We start from the raw sequence: 13,322 nt of genomic DNA on the forward strand, positions 1-13,322 counted from the left end.
AGCAAGCCTTCATAATGTCCTCTACTCCTCCTGGAAGGAACAGCCCCTGAGGCAGGGAAGTGGAGCGCCACGCCAGATGCTCCATTAGCCTGTCTGTCTGTCTAGCACTTAGTCAATCAACGTCCCTGACAGGAGCATTGCGATGACAAAGCAGAGACTCACGGAGGGATCGATGGTGCAATTCACGGCACAGCCACGACTCACCACCTTGCAATTTACAGTGTGTGTGTGTGTGTGTGTGTGTGTGTGTGGGGTGATGATGGCCCAGTGTGGAAGGTCGAGGCCCCGAGCAAATCAGAGACAGTCCAACGTGTCCCCAGACAGTGGGTCGGGATCCAATTGTTGCAATTTCTGTGGGTCGATCACGACTCGCAAGTATAGTCTATAACTATCTCTATCTTTTTCCGATTTATTAAAACATTTATCGTTTTAAAAGATGTTTCAAATGAAATGAAAAACATTCATTACAAATAACAAAGTTCTCCTTTTAACCCATTCTGGGAGGGAACCCCTTTTGGTGTTTTAACTAACTTTAACTAACTAACTTTAAACTTGACCTACAAAATACCATCTGAAACCAGGAAGGAGAGAACAGCAGCAGTGAATTTGCATTCACCTCCGATTGTGGTCGACTGCATAGATGTTTTATTTTTCTCAGGCCAATTTTGAAAGAGACCAGTGATAGACAGACATCGGGTAGGATGGTGTCAGGTCATTCTACATTTTAGTAGCAGAACAGTAGAATGAGAATGTCCCCATGTTTGTCTGCAATCACCATCACCGTGTATCATTTCACAGTCCCTCTTGTCTTGTTGACCGAGGGTTCAGCAGCTCACGTGTGAGTCACTGTGAACCGACATGGTGTGGTGTGTGTGTGTTAATTGTGTGTTTTCAGGAACTATATGATTGCATGCGTGAATGAACACATCACCAAATAACAGTCATGGTGCTGTAATAGCCAGCATTGCATCGCACAAAATTCTGCTCACCGCCTACAAAAAGCACTCAACAAACCTGGCTCCCCTATAGAGCATTGCAGTCATGACGACGCCAGGCCCAGGAAATGATTCCCAATGCATGTTTCCCATAGACATTTCAAAAGGTATCTATTTAAAGACTGTTAAGCCGCGGACAAGGCCAACTCGAGTCGTGACAACTCATGACAACAAACACAATATTTTGGACCAAACAAATAATTACAAAGAAGAAAAACAACAAAGAAAACTGTTGTAACCTGCCGTTTTTTTCTTCCTTTGGCTTTGTCCGCGGCGTAAACGTCTTTAAATAAATACTTTTTGAAATGTCTATGAACGGAGAATCATTTCCTAAAGTCTGTTCCTGGTGTTTTATGTAAAGCGCTTTGGGTATTTAGAGAAGCCCTATATAAATTTGAGCTATTATTATTATATTATTTCAAAGAATACAATATTATTTTCAGCTTTAAAAAGGTGGGGTAAGTGACTTGCCTTTGTTATTAAAATGTATTTGTGTTATTAATAACTGCTAGAGTGTGCCTGTCTCTTCAGGTCTTTAGTAAACAGAAAATGCAATTTCAGGTCAGGATAGGACCTTAATGGAATTCAAATGTGATCACCCCCCCCCCCCCTTCCCCCCCCACACACACACACACACACACACACACACACACACACACACACACACACACACACACACACACACACACACACACACACACACACACACACACACACACACACACACACACACACACACACACACACACACACACACACACACACACACACACACACACACACACACACACACTTCTTATGGTTGCCAATGTAATCTTGTTAATGTGGTTTACCAGCAGCCGATGCCTTGTAAACATGAGTGATTCTTCACTGCATGTAAACTTGTACAAATGAGAGGAAAGGGAGAGACATCAGCCTGACTGCAGCCCTCTCTGGTTTTATATCGATTTCATCATTCATAATTATACGAATGATTGATGAAATGGACATCAAAACACATAAAGGCAGGCAAGCTACAGTAAATGTCTCTCCTCTCTCGTCCTCCGTCTAATGTAGTCAGTGGTTCCCAACCCTTTCTGGATCAGTGCCCACTTGCAAAAAATACGATGCCTATAAGTATTGGCATCAAAATGTACTTAAAATACCAAAAGTCATGCACATTATACGGAATGTCCCATTTCAAGTTTATCTATCTACAACCAAAATCTACAAAGTAACTACTTTCAAATAATTGTAGTGGAGTAAAAGCGCAATATTTGCCTCTGACAGTAGAAGTAGAAGTAAAATAAATACTCAAGTAAAGTACAAATACCAAGTACATTCAATTATTTCAAGTTTTATTTTTATTTATTTTTATATAATTTGAGGACCCCCCCCCCCAAAATAATTTGGCGGTCCCCCACCCACTGCTGTAGAATATATTAAAAAAAAAAGATAATAATCATCTGTATGTTGAAACTATAATACAAACTATAGGATGCCATTGCCAGGTCAACAAAATGAACCTGGCAGCTGTCTACATAACCTGCTATACTGTATATGAACTACATTTATTGTAGGCATAAGCGGGCAGGGTCGTCAAGGCTGAGGGCAAGTGTATACGTCATGTTCTACTGTATACGGGCTAAGGTGCGGTCTTCAGATTACGGTCACTTACTCAAAGGTTCAGCATGTTCCTGAACATTCACGGTATGTTGATGTCGATTGCGCAAGAGGAGCACAGTGGAAATACGTTAAAATACGTTTTTTTTCCTCATCATTACGGTATCCTCAGTTGCCTTTTTATAACCTTCTTGGTGTGTTTGCTTGAAGCAATTCAAATCAAATCAATGACTTGAGTCACTGAAAATAACAAGTTCCCAATTCCCATCAGTACTTCTCTATCGCTCTGTCGGATCTTGTGCGTGCGTGCCTCTGTCTGTCTGTCTGTCTGAGTGTGCATGTGCGTGTGTGCGTGTACTGTCCTCTCTTTCCATTAAAGATCCATCGCTCTGCTCATCAGCATTCCTCTCTAGCTGTGGCTCTGCTCTCAGACATGACCGGCAGAGAAACTCGTGAGAACAATTCAACAGGCTTATGATTAGAGCGACGCTAATTTTGCATCACAACAGTTGGCCCCTGATGGGCCTTCTCTCACACACACACACACACACACACACACACACACACACACACACACACACACACACACACACACACACACACACACACACACACACACACACACACACACACACACACACACACACACACACACACACACACACACACTTCAAAAATAAATGTAATTTTCAAAAAAGTAAATTTTTCAAAAGGGCACATTGCTGTCCAGAGGGCAAGGGCAGGTGGTGCTCTAGCACCCCCTAGTATCTATCTGTGCACGCCACTGCTCTTATGTAGCTGTACACAAGATGTAACAATAAAGAACAGTCCGGAAAATTGAACCAGAAAAAAGAAGAAGGCAAGAAGGTAAGAAAGTAAGGTAAGGTAAGAAATAGGAAAATAAAAGGGTATGGTAAGAAAAAAGGTTCATCTGGAATTATCCTTTAACACTTTCCCTCCATTCACGAGTTTTCACGAGTTAATTGATGTAGGATTAACAGCTTCCCTCCCACTAACGAGTTAACGTTTTAATTGTTTAATTTGTGTTTTCAATACGTTTTAAGACGCACTGGGTTTCAATCGGACAAAGTGGGATAGGTGGTGACGCGTTCGGATGAGGTCACTGCAAATGTTTCAGCATGGAAATTAAGGGGCTTCTGGGAAATGGAGGCCTGATGCGTTCCAATGGCGGACGGACACGTTCCTCCTGCACTCTGTGTGGTTGATCGCCACTTAATTTGGATTATCTTTCAACACTACGACAAAGGATCACACCATTTTAAAGTGGACTTTCATCTGTGTTGTTTTCGTCGACTAAAACTAAGACGAAAAATGTTCGTCGACTACCTTTTTCCACTGACGAAAACTAAATGGAAACTAAATGGAAACTAAGCTACGATGACTAAAACTAAGACTAAATGGATTGACAATCAACAGATAAAAACTAGACTAAAATGTTAGGAAGGGACTATAGTGGACAAGAGATCCACTATACGTCATTTTACACTTGGTTAAATGCTGAAAATAGCTGATCTACACAAGCTCTAGATCTGCTATTTTCAGCAAGTGTAAAATCAGTCATTACGACGGCCTCGAGGCCCGCCAAAATACATTTTAGTCGACTAAATCAACTGTAGATTTTGTCGACTAAAATCGTATGACATTTAGTCGACTAAAACTAGACTAAAACATTTCAGGTGACTAAAATGTGACAAACTAAATGAAAACTATTCAAGAGACTAGGATTAAAACTAAAATCTAAATTTGCTGCCAAAAACAACACTGATTTTCATGAAAAGGAACGAGCGGTCGTTCTTCAAAGGGCACTGAAACTAGGCAGTCAACGGGGCATTGCGATTAATTACTTCCGCAGTCAAACTGTTAAAGGACCACTTCACCACTTTTCAACCTATCTTCATATAATAGGTCCTCACTAATAATCATGATAAAATGGCATGATCTTTTTCTACTCAGTCTGTGTCTCATAGGAGGGCTGTGGGCAGTTCAGAAACCGTCTTCCAGTGACATCATCATTAGGCAGATTTATTTTTAAACACGATTTTTTTACAAAAATGTTTAGATTTTCATTATCGTGAGAACGATGGCTTCCATTTTCGCATTGCACCTTTTCAGGACTAGAAAGCATGCAGTTTCTATTAGCTTGAATTTCCCATCGATGATGTCACCGAGTGGTGGCGCGCTACAAGCTTGTAGGTCCGCTATTTTTGAAAAATCTTGAATTTTTTTGAATATATAATTCTTTCAGAGCGAATGTTTTTTTTTTTTTTTCTACGTAAAAATGGGTTAATCTGCAAGAAATGTTAGTAAAGAAGAGGTGAAGAAAATATACATGAAACAACTGAAATTTGTGGACCCGTCCAAAATGACGCCTATGCCAGGAGATGGCACACATTTTCAGCATGTATAGGTACTACAGTACGGCATACTGTATGTATCCCCCTTGGGACTCAAAACAACACAGTCGAGGCAAGTGCTTGTATGGTTCATGGTGTGGTATGGTTCATGGTGTACACATACAGTACACACAGCAGACCATTAACCCATTTAGGCCTGACGTCGAAATTTAACCAATGTCTTCAAAATCCCGACAGTTTTCTGAAAAACATTGTTTCTGTATTCAGTGGTGCTCAATATTTCATGTCAAGGACACCAAAAATTATATGTAATATGCCCCCCCCCCCCTCCCCATCTGCAAATATGTAGTTCCAGGGACCTCCCCAGAAGCAAAGATTTGAATTAAAATGTTCACTCTGTAATAATATATATATTCAAAGATTCAAGGCACATTTTCACAATCTTTAAAAAATAGCAGACCTACAAGCTCGTAAGCGCGCCACTCGGTGGCACGCTTATGAGCTTGTAGATCTGCCATTTTTCAATAGCTAAAGCATAACATAATGCTAACACCAAAATGGGTTCCCCCCCCCCCCAAATGGGTTAAGACCTGACGAGAAGAAAGGGACAGTGAGTTTTGAAAGATATTATCTGACATGAGCATTCAGCTGTTTCACTGACTCTGACGGGGGGAGGTTTGTTATGACAGGCGCAGGTGAGAGGTGACGACACTTACTGACAACACTTCAGAGGGGAAACAGGAACATGACGCTATAAGGCGCATGTTCTCTTACTGTATATAAGCCCCCCTAGGGTACCTACAGCATACTGCACAGACACAGCAATATATATATATTCTGCCATCTTTCCTGGAGAGAAGTAGTATACCATTTTTGGGGATTTTTTCCATACTATAGCCCAGTCGACTCAATACCGTGGTATATGCCGTATTATAAATGGGCCTTGATATGAGCCTCAACTATAACCCTGTAAACCAATCATTTAGCCTGTGAGGACCGGAAAAGGTTTCCTTGCAATGTCTAGCCTCAAATATGTATGTATGTATGTATGTATGTATACATATACATACACACACAAACTTTCCTCTCACAAGCATAGCAATACACACGCACGTTTTCCACTCATATAGCTTGTAAAATGTGTAACACATTCACACCGACCCATCTGTGACATGCATTTGTGAAGCAACAATACACACCCATGCAGCAATAAGCATGTGTGTGGGGGGGGGGGGGGGGGGGTTGAGTGTATACTCACACACACACACACACACACACACACACACACACACACACACACACACACACACACACACACACACACACACACACACACACACACACACACACACACACACACACACACACACACACACACACACACACATTGTAAAGTACCAGTCATGTGTCCTTATTAAACCTAGTACAACTGACAGTGATATGAGAGAGAAAACACAAATCAAAAGAGAATAACTCATGCTTCCTTTGGTCTGAGGTTCAACGACATTCCAATGAGTCGACAGTTTGAAGATGGCACGTACAGCGCACGCATGAGTCATCGTTTGAAAGCTGTCGTACAATTATACTTTCATGACCTGTGAAATATCTACAGCACATTCTGTCAGACCTTGTCACTGCACGCGCGCACGCACGCACGCAGCAATTAAAGTGCCCCCCGGGCACACAGCAATTAAAGTTAAACCCCCAACACACACACACACACCTTGCTCTTCAGGTTGTTGTTATCGGAGGAGCAAGAAGTGGTCTCGAGGTGGTCATCGTGGCTGAGCTGGCTGTCGTCCCCCTCCCCCGTGTGTCCCTCTCCCCCGCACTGGAAGGTCATCGGCACCAGACAGCACATGGTGGTTCCACACAGACCCGGCATCATGCAGGCCGCCCCCCCCCCGCCCACCTGCGCAGTGATGACCTCACCTCACCGTACTCGGATATGATGTACAGTATACTGTACTGTCCGTGGGCCAATTATCCAAACATTCCAAGAGACTGTGCCGTAGCAGAAAGCACCAGCGTCGACACTATACTGATAGTAATGCTATACTAAAATACTAGCCTTATACTGTGAAGCCTATACTAATACTACAATAAAATGTTGTGGTGTTGATGGTATACAGTGCCTGGTTGTTGTTCTTCTCCTTCTCTCTGGCTCTCTCTGTTTGTCCACTATTTACACCATGTCTCTGTACTTTGCTCTTGCTATATTCCGTTTATCTCTCTCTGTCTTATCTGGCTCTCCTTTGTTCACTCTGTCTATGTATTTGCCTTCACTTTGCTCTTTCTCTTTGCTACTCAATCGTTCTGTCTTCTGTCTGTCAATCCCTCTGCCTCTCTCTCTCGCTCTCTCTATCTCTATCTCTTTCTGTCTTTCATTTTGCCGTTTGCTACTTTCAGTCAGTTGGATTGTCTTCTTTAAATCTCTCTCTCTCTTCTATGGACACGATCGTTTGGAGTACAACAACGACAAAACAACAGCCCTTTGTTTCTTCTCGTGTTTCTAGCACTTTCTACGAGTTGTGATGTCTCTTTCCACCCCGTGTTGCAAGTGAGTCCATGCCTGCCTGCCTGTCTGTCTGTCTGTTCTGTTCCTCAAACAAACAATGCCACACAAGCACTTCCTCTTTCAAACTTCCCCAGTCAGCCATAAGCCCCGCCCACACAGGTGTGCTCTGGGGTACACCTTTTGAGATACACTGTGTGTGTGTGTGGGTGTGTGTGTGTGTGTGCTCAGCAGCAAGCCAGTCAAACAAGTTATTCCACTCCTATATATAGCCTCCAGGAAACAGTATACTGTTTTCCCACATAAGAAGACACGCACGGCACACTGCAGAAATATGTATGTCACACCGATGAGACAAATTATTCTGTTTCACAGACAAGAGCTGAAAGCATCTCTGATCACATCAACTGTCAGAGTGTGTGTGTGTGTGTGTGTGTGTGTGTGTGTGTGTGTGTGTGGTGTGTGTGTGTTTGTGCATGTGCGTGTTTTGTTTACTTCTTATATGATTTATTCAGTTAACGTGTCTGTGTGTGTGTGTGTGTGTGTGTGTGTGTGTGTGTGTGTGTGTGTGCGTTGTCATCAGATCATTCTGTGTGTCAGATCGGTGTCCTTATACCTGCCAAGGCACATTACAGTCAGCCTGTGTGTGTGTGTGTGTGTGTGTGTGTGTGTGTTGTGTCAGTCTGCATATCAATCCCTCTTAATGAGCAGAAACATGCTGTTCCCCTGCAGACACACACAGCAGTCTCTCTCTCTCTCTCTCTCTCTCTCTCTCTCTCTCTCTCTCTCTCTCTCTCTCCTCTCTCTCTCTCTCTCTCTCTCTCTCTCTCTCTCTCTCTCTCTCTCTCTCTCTCTCTCTCTCTCTCTCTTCTCTCTCTCTCTCTCTCTCTCTCTCTCTCTCTCTCCCCCCCTTCCCCTAGGGGAGAGCTTTTTTCGAGCCCAGCTGATGTGGTCATGATTAGTCTGGTGTGTGTGTGTTTGCGTGCGTGCGTGCGTGCGTGTGGTCCACATAGACAAGAGGGTCAGGAGAATAAAGCGCAGACATTTTGATTAGCAGACAGACTAGACTCTCCAATCATTATTTAAGCTCATGGCTGCATCAATGCTGCTCCTCTACACACGGACGGACGATGGACGGACAGACCAGTGTATGTACTGTATGTACAGCGAGTCGCCATGTCGAGCGTTGCGAAGTTCGCTAGAGCTCAGCCTCAGCCCCGTTCGAGTTGCAACCCGATATGGACAGAATATAACAACATTATGAGCACACGGCAATGGTGGAAAAGTAGACAAGTAAAATACCTCAATTTATGAGTAAACTGCATGAGTAAAAGTACTAAAGTTTCGGCATAACATTAAAAATATACTTAAAAGCATCAAAAGTAATAGTATAGGCTACACATTGTGCAGAATGTCCTAATGTCCTACAGCCAAAAAGACACGGACATCTACAGTACACCCCAATAGGCTGGGTTCCAGATCCAAAACACATCTATACCCTAATTCAGTATTTTAGCCGTGACGTGAACGCCCCCTCCAGAGATACTTCCGGTCCTACTTTTGTGTCGCTTTTGCGTCCCCATAGAGTTATACTGTGACGCTCCGTCGGACTAAATCTGAGACGAAAACAACCACGAAAGTCTCATTTTACCGCTTTCCTCGCAACAACAAAGCTGCTGCTCTCCCAAATCTGGCTGTGACAGGCCGTCTGCCCCACACTGGATACTATCGCCATTTTATTTCATTGTGTCAACTAAATCCTCATTAATTGCAAACTATATTCAACATACTCAAGCCTGCACACATTCTAAATATGCCCCCGAAATATTGTACTGAGCAAATGGACTGTTACCACCTTCAATAATAATGATAATAATAGTCTTTATTGTCTCATCATATAATTTATTTTTCATGGACACTACAAAACATTAATAATTCTACTCGAGTTGGAAGCAATAGACCAGGGTTTTCAACTGATTGTGAACCAGGGACCACCACCTTGACTAAGGATCAACCTGGGGACCACTGTTGTGTTGTAATGGGATATGGCCTGGGCTAAGATTAGTGCTTTCGTAACACTTGTTATCCAATGCATCCCATGTCTTATACTGTTTCTCAACGATGGTCCATGGACTTAACTGATATACAGTACTGACACATGTGGCCCTAATAGCCCTATATCTTGGCCCTATAACCTTTATCCCTAAACTTTTTTTTCCATATTTTACTATCTTGAAGCAGATCTACACCCATACATTATGGCTATTATTGCTATTTGAACTATTTTAATAATATATATATAGTAAAAATGGCAAATATGTGCAAGATATAGCACATGATGACATGATTATATGGGCACATTTCCTAATAATGATGAATGGTACACTTCACCCTTCTTGAGATTCTAACTGCCTTTTCTGTGGAATTTCTTAACTCAGACTTCCAGACATTCTGATAACATTGACGCACTTCCACGGAACAGTGAGTGCACAGACGTTTGGTGCACTGTTCCATGGAAGAAAATACAATATCTTCACTTTGCTACATTACTAAATGCATGGTCAGGATAGCTCTGGTCCCAGAGCTCTAATGCGTTTCATTTAGAAACTGCGCAGGGCAGAATCGTAGAAGCAGTAGAACTAGAAGGCTATCGGACCAGAGCTAGGTCAGGGACCACATGCAATACCTCCACAGGACCACCAGTGGTCCACGGACCACCTGTTGAAACACCCTGCATTAGACGCATTTTAACCCTCAATGGCTTCCTTTCTGATGAATAAACGTCATTGTAAAAAAGATTCACACGTTTAGATAGGCTATTCTATTTACAATGAGATGCGGACGGGAGCTGGTGCCACTTGGACCCGCACTTAACGTAGCACTACAAAATTAAAATCAGACTTAAATACCTGAATAGGCTGGGTTCCAGATAAAAAACACACATCTTTACATAGCATATAGATATTCGGTCCGCAGAACATATTCGGCAGAAAATGGCTAAAAAAGCATTTTCGACCTATTCGGTTTCGGCCCGAATAGGCAGAAAATATATCATCGAATAGTGTATGCAATTAATGCATTCAAAAGGCTGAATAAATGTTTTATGGACCATAATAGTGATTATTATTGAAGTTGCCCATAACCATTTATTTTGCCATAAATCAGGTAGCTTTAATGTACGGCCATGACAGCAATGGTAGGATCCCTAATTGTGCATCAATTCACCCACACATTCAAACACCGATGGCGGCGGAAACCATGCAAGGCACCAACCAGCACATCAGGAGCAATTTGGGTTCAGTGTCTTGCTCAAGGACACTTCGACAGTAACTCTGGGGAGCCCGGGTTCGAACTGCCACTCTTGAAAATAGCCGATTTACAAGTTCACAATGCATCACACCGTGACGCACGGCTCATTTCAAATGGCTGAAAAAGTACAGGTATATACATTATACTGTTATACAGTAGGGCTGGAGTGGTTAATGTGTGTTTTTGTATGACAATAATCAAAATACACAAAGTAACCAGTTCAGTATAACGAAATATTTAAAATAAGTGGTAGTGGAATAAAATTACAATATTTATCTTTTTAGGATGTATCGAAGTAGAACTAAACGTAATAGAAAATTGGAAATATACCCCAGTAAAATAAAACTACAGTACACCTCAAAAATGTACGAAAGTACAGTACTTAATAAATGTACGTACCTTAGTTACTTTCCCACAGATTGTGTTTATATACTCATGAACTGAGTGGTGCAACTCCCCCCCCCCCCCCCTCCTCTCTCTCTCTCTCTCTCTCTCTCTCTCTCTCTCATATTAGCAGTGCACTGTCTCTCTCTCTGTTCTGGCACAACAGCGCCTCTACTGTACTAATAGTCATACTCGTGCTCACAGTCACATAGGTAGGTGGTGGGTGGGTTAACGTCACATAGATAGGCGGACACGGACATTGCTGTTCCTTAGAGTGGTTGCACCACTCAAAAACACCATTATGAGCACACACACAGTCTGGTGGAGAGACATCTAAATATGGAAATAATATGCAAATTATGATTTTACAGTCTGTCGACGGCGCTCAGAGTCAGACTTCCGCCGGGGATGGGGCTCACAATGCGGCTCGAGTCACCACAGGGTAAACCCAACCTCTTTAAAGTGTAGGGGGATGGGGCTCACAATGCGGCTGGAGTCACGACAGGGTAAACCCACCTCTTTAAAGTGTACGTGGGGATGGGGCTCACAATGCGGCTGGAGTCACGACAGGGTAAACCCACCTCTTTAAGATGGGGCTCACAATGCGGCTGGAGTCACGACAGGGTAAACCCACCTCTTTAAAGTGTACGTGGGGGATGGGGCTCACAATGCGGCTCGAGTCACGGCAGGGTAAACCCACCTCTTTAAAGTCTACGTGCAGTGGATGGGGATGGGGCTCACAATGCGGCTCGAGTCACGACAGGGTAAACCCACCTCTTTAAAGTGTACGTGGGGATGGGGCTCACAATGCGGCTGGAGTCACGACAGGGTAAACCCACCTCTTTAAGATGGGGCTCACAATGCGGCTGGAGTCACGACAGGGTAAACCCACCTCTTTAAAGTGTACGTGGGGGATGGGGCTCACAATGCGGCTCGAGTCACGGCAGGGTAAACCCACCTCTTTAAAGTCTACGTGCAGTGGATGGGGATGGGGCTCACAATGCGGCTCGAGTCACGACAGGGTAAACCCACCTCTTTAAAGGGATGGGGCTCACAATGCGGCTCGAGTCACGACAGGGTAAACCCACCTCTTTAAAGTGTACGTGCTCGAGTCACGACAGGGTAAACCCACCTCTTTAAAGTGTACGTCACGACAGGGTAAACCCACCTCTTTAAAGTGTATGTGGGGATGGGGCTCACAATGCGGCTGGAGTCACGACAGGGTAAACCCACCTCTTTAAAGTGTACGTGCAGTGGATGGGGATGGGGCTCACAATGCGGCTGGAGTCACGACAGGGTAAACCCACCTCTTTAAAGTGTACGTGGGATGGGGCTCACAATGCGGCTGGAGTCACGACAGGGTAAACCCACCTCTTTAAAGTGTACGTGGGGATGGGGCTCACAATGCGGCTGGAGTCACGACAGGGTAAACCCACCTCTTTAAGATGGGGCTCACAATGCGGCTGGAGTCACGACAGGGTAAACCCACCTCTTTAAAGTGTACGTGGGGGATGGGGCTCACAATGCGGCTCGAGTCACCATTTGAGTGTGCAAAACCTTACATTATACTAAATAATACTAAATTGTTTATAGGGTCAATATAAGTAAAATAATATAGCCTTTCTACAGGAGTATCTTTTTATATTTTTTCCAAAAAGAATACAAACAGCCAATAGCATATTACAAAGTTATCCCCCTCACTGGTGACAATTCCGGGAGGAAAAACGGGCAAGCACCGGGGCGAGTCATCCGGTATTCATGGCATGATCTCTGTGTTGTGCCGTCTTTCTTTCTCTCTGTCTATCTGGTGAAAACCGTTTGTCCACCAGGTGCATGCCGCTCCCCAATCACCCAGGCCTATACGTATACCCTCTGGCAAGCAATTAGGCCTGGAGAGGGGTGCCCCTGTTGTCCAAACAATAATTAAATTATAACCCATCAAACCAAAGCCCACTAATGCCAAATAGCTACAACAATTGTGATAATAATAATACTAATAATAAATAGACAAACAGTGAGGATGGCTTCTACAAGAAGCTACATAATACTAATGTAACATGCAGATCTTTTTCACCCGTTTCGAATGCCATCGATGCACTGAAAGGGACAAAAATCACGTTTAATCAGAGCATTGAATTTGGT

At 43.4% G+C, this 13,322-nt stretch overlaps 1 protein-coding gene across 3 annotated transcripts in view; it reads right to left on the minus strand.

Annotated features, from left to right (window-relative positions):
* Window positions 1–13,322, minus strand: part of LOC310875856 (diacylglycerol kinase delta) — a 130,581-nt gene that overhangs the window by 60,360 nt on the left and 56,899 nt on the right. Inside the window, exon 1 of one of the 3 annotated variants that reach the window (XM_083789268.1) lies at window positions 6,696–6,856. The exons of the other annotated variants lie outside the window; for them this stretch is intronic. Coding sequence (XP_083645394.1) covers window positions 6,696–6,833 — 138 coding nt within the window. The 5' untranslated portion in view covers window positions 6,834–6,856. Of the gene's footprint in view, window positions 1–6,695; window positions 6,857–13,322 lie in introns of those variants that run through there. 3 annotated transcript variants of the gene reach the window in all.

The sequence above is a fragment of the Protomyctophum parallelum genome (assembly GCF_964188405.1).
Source record: "Protomyctophum parallelum genome assembly, chromosome: 18".
NCBI classification, from domain to species: Eukaryota; Metazoa; Chordata; class Actinopteri; order Myctophiformes; family Myctophidae; genus Protomyctophum; species Protomyctophum parallelum.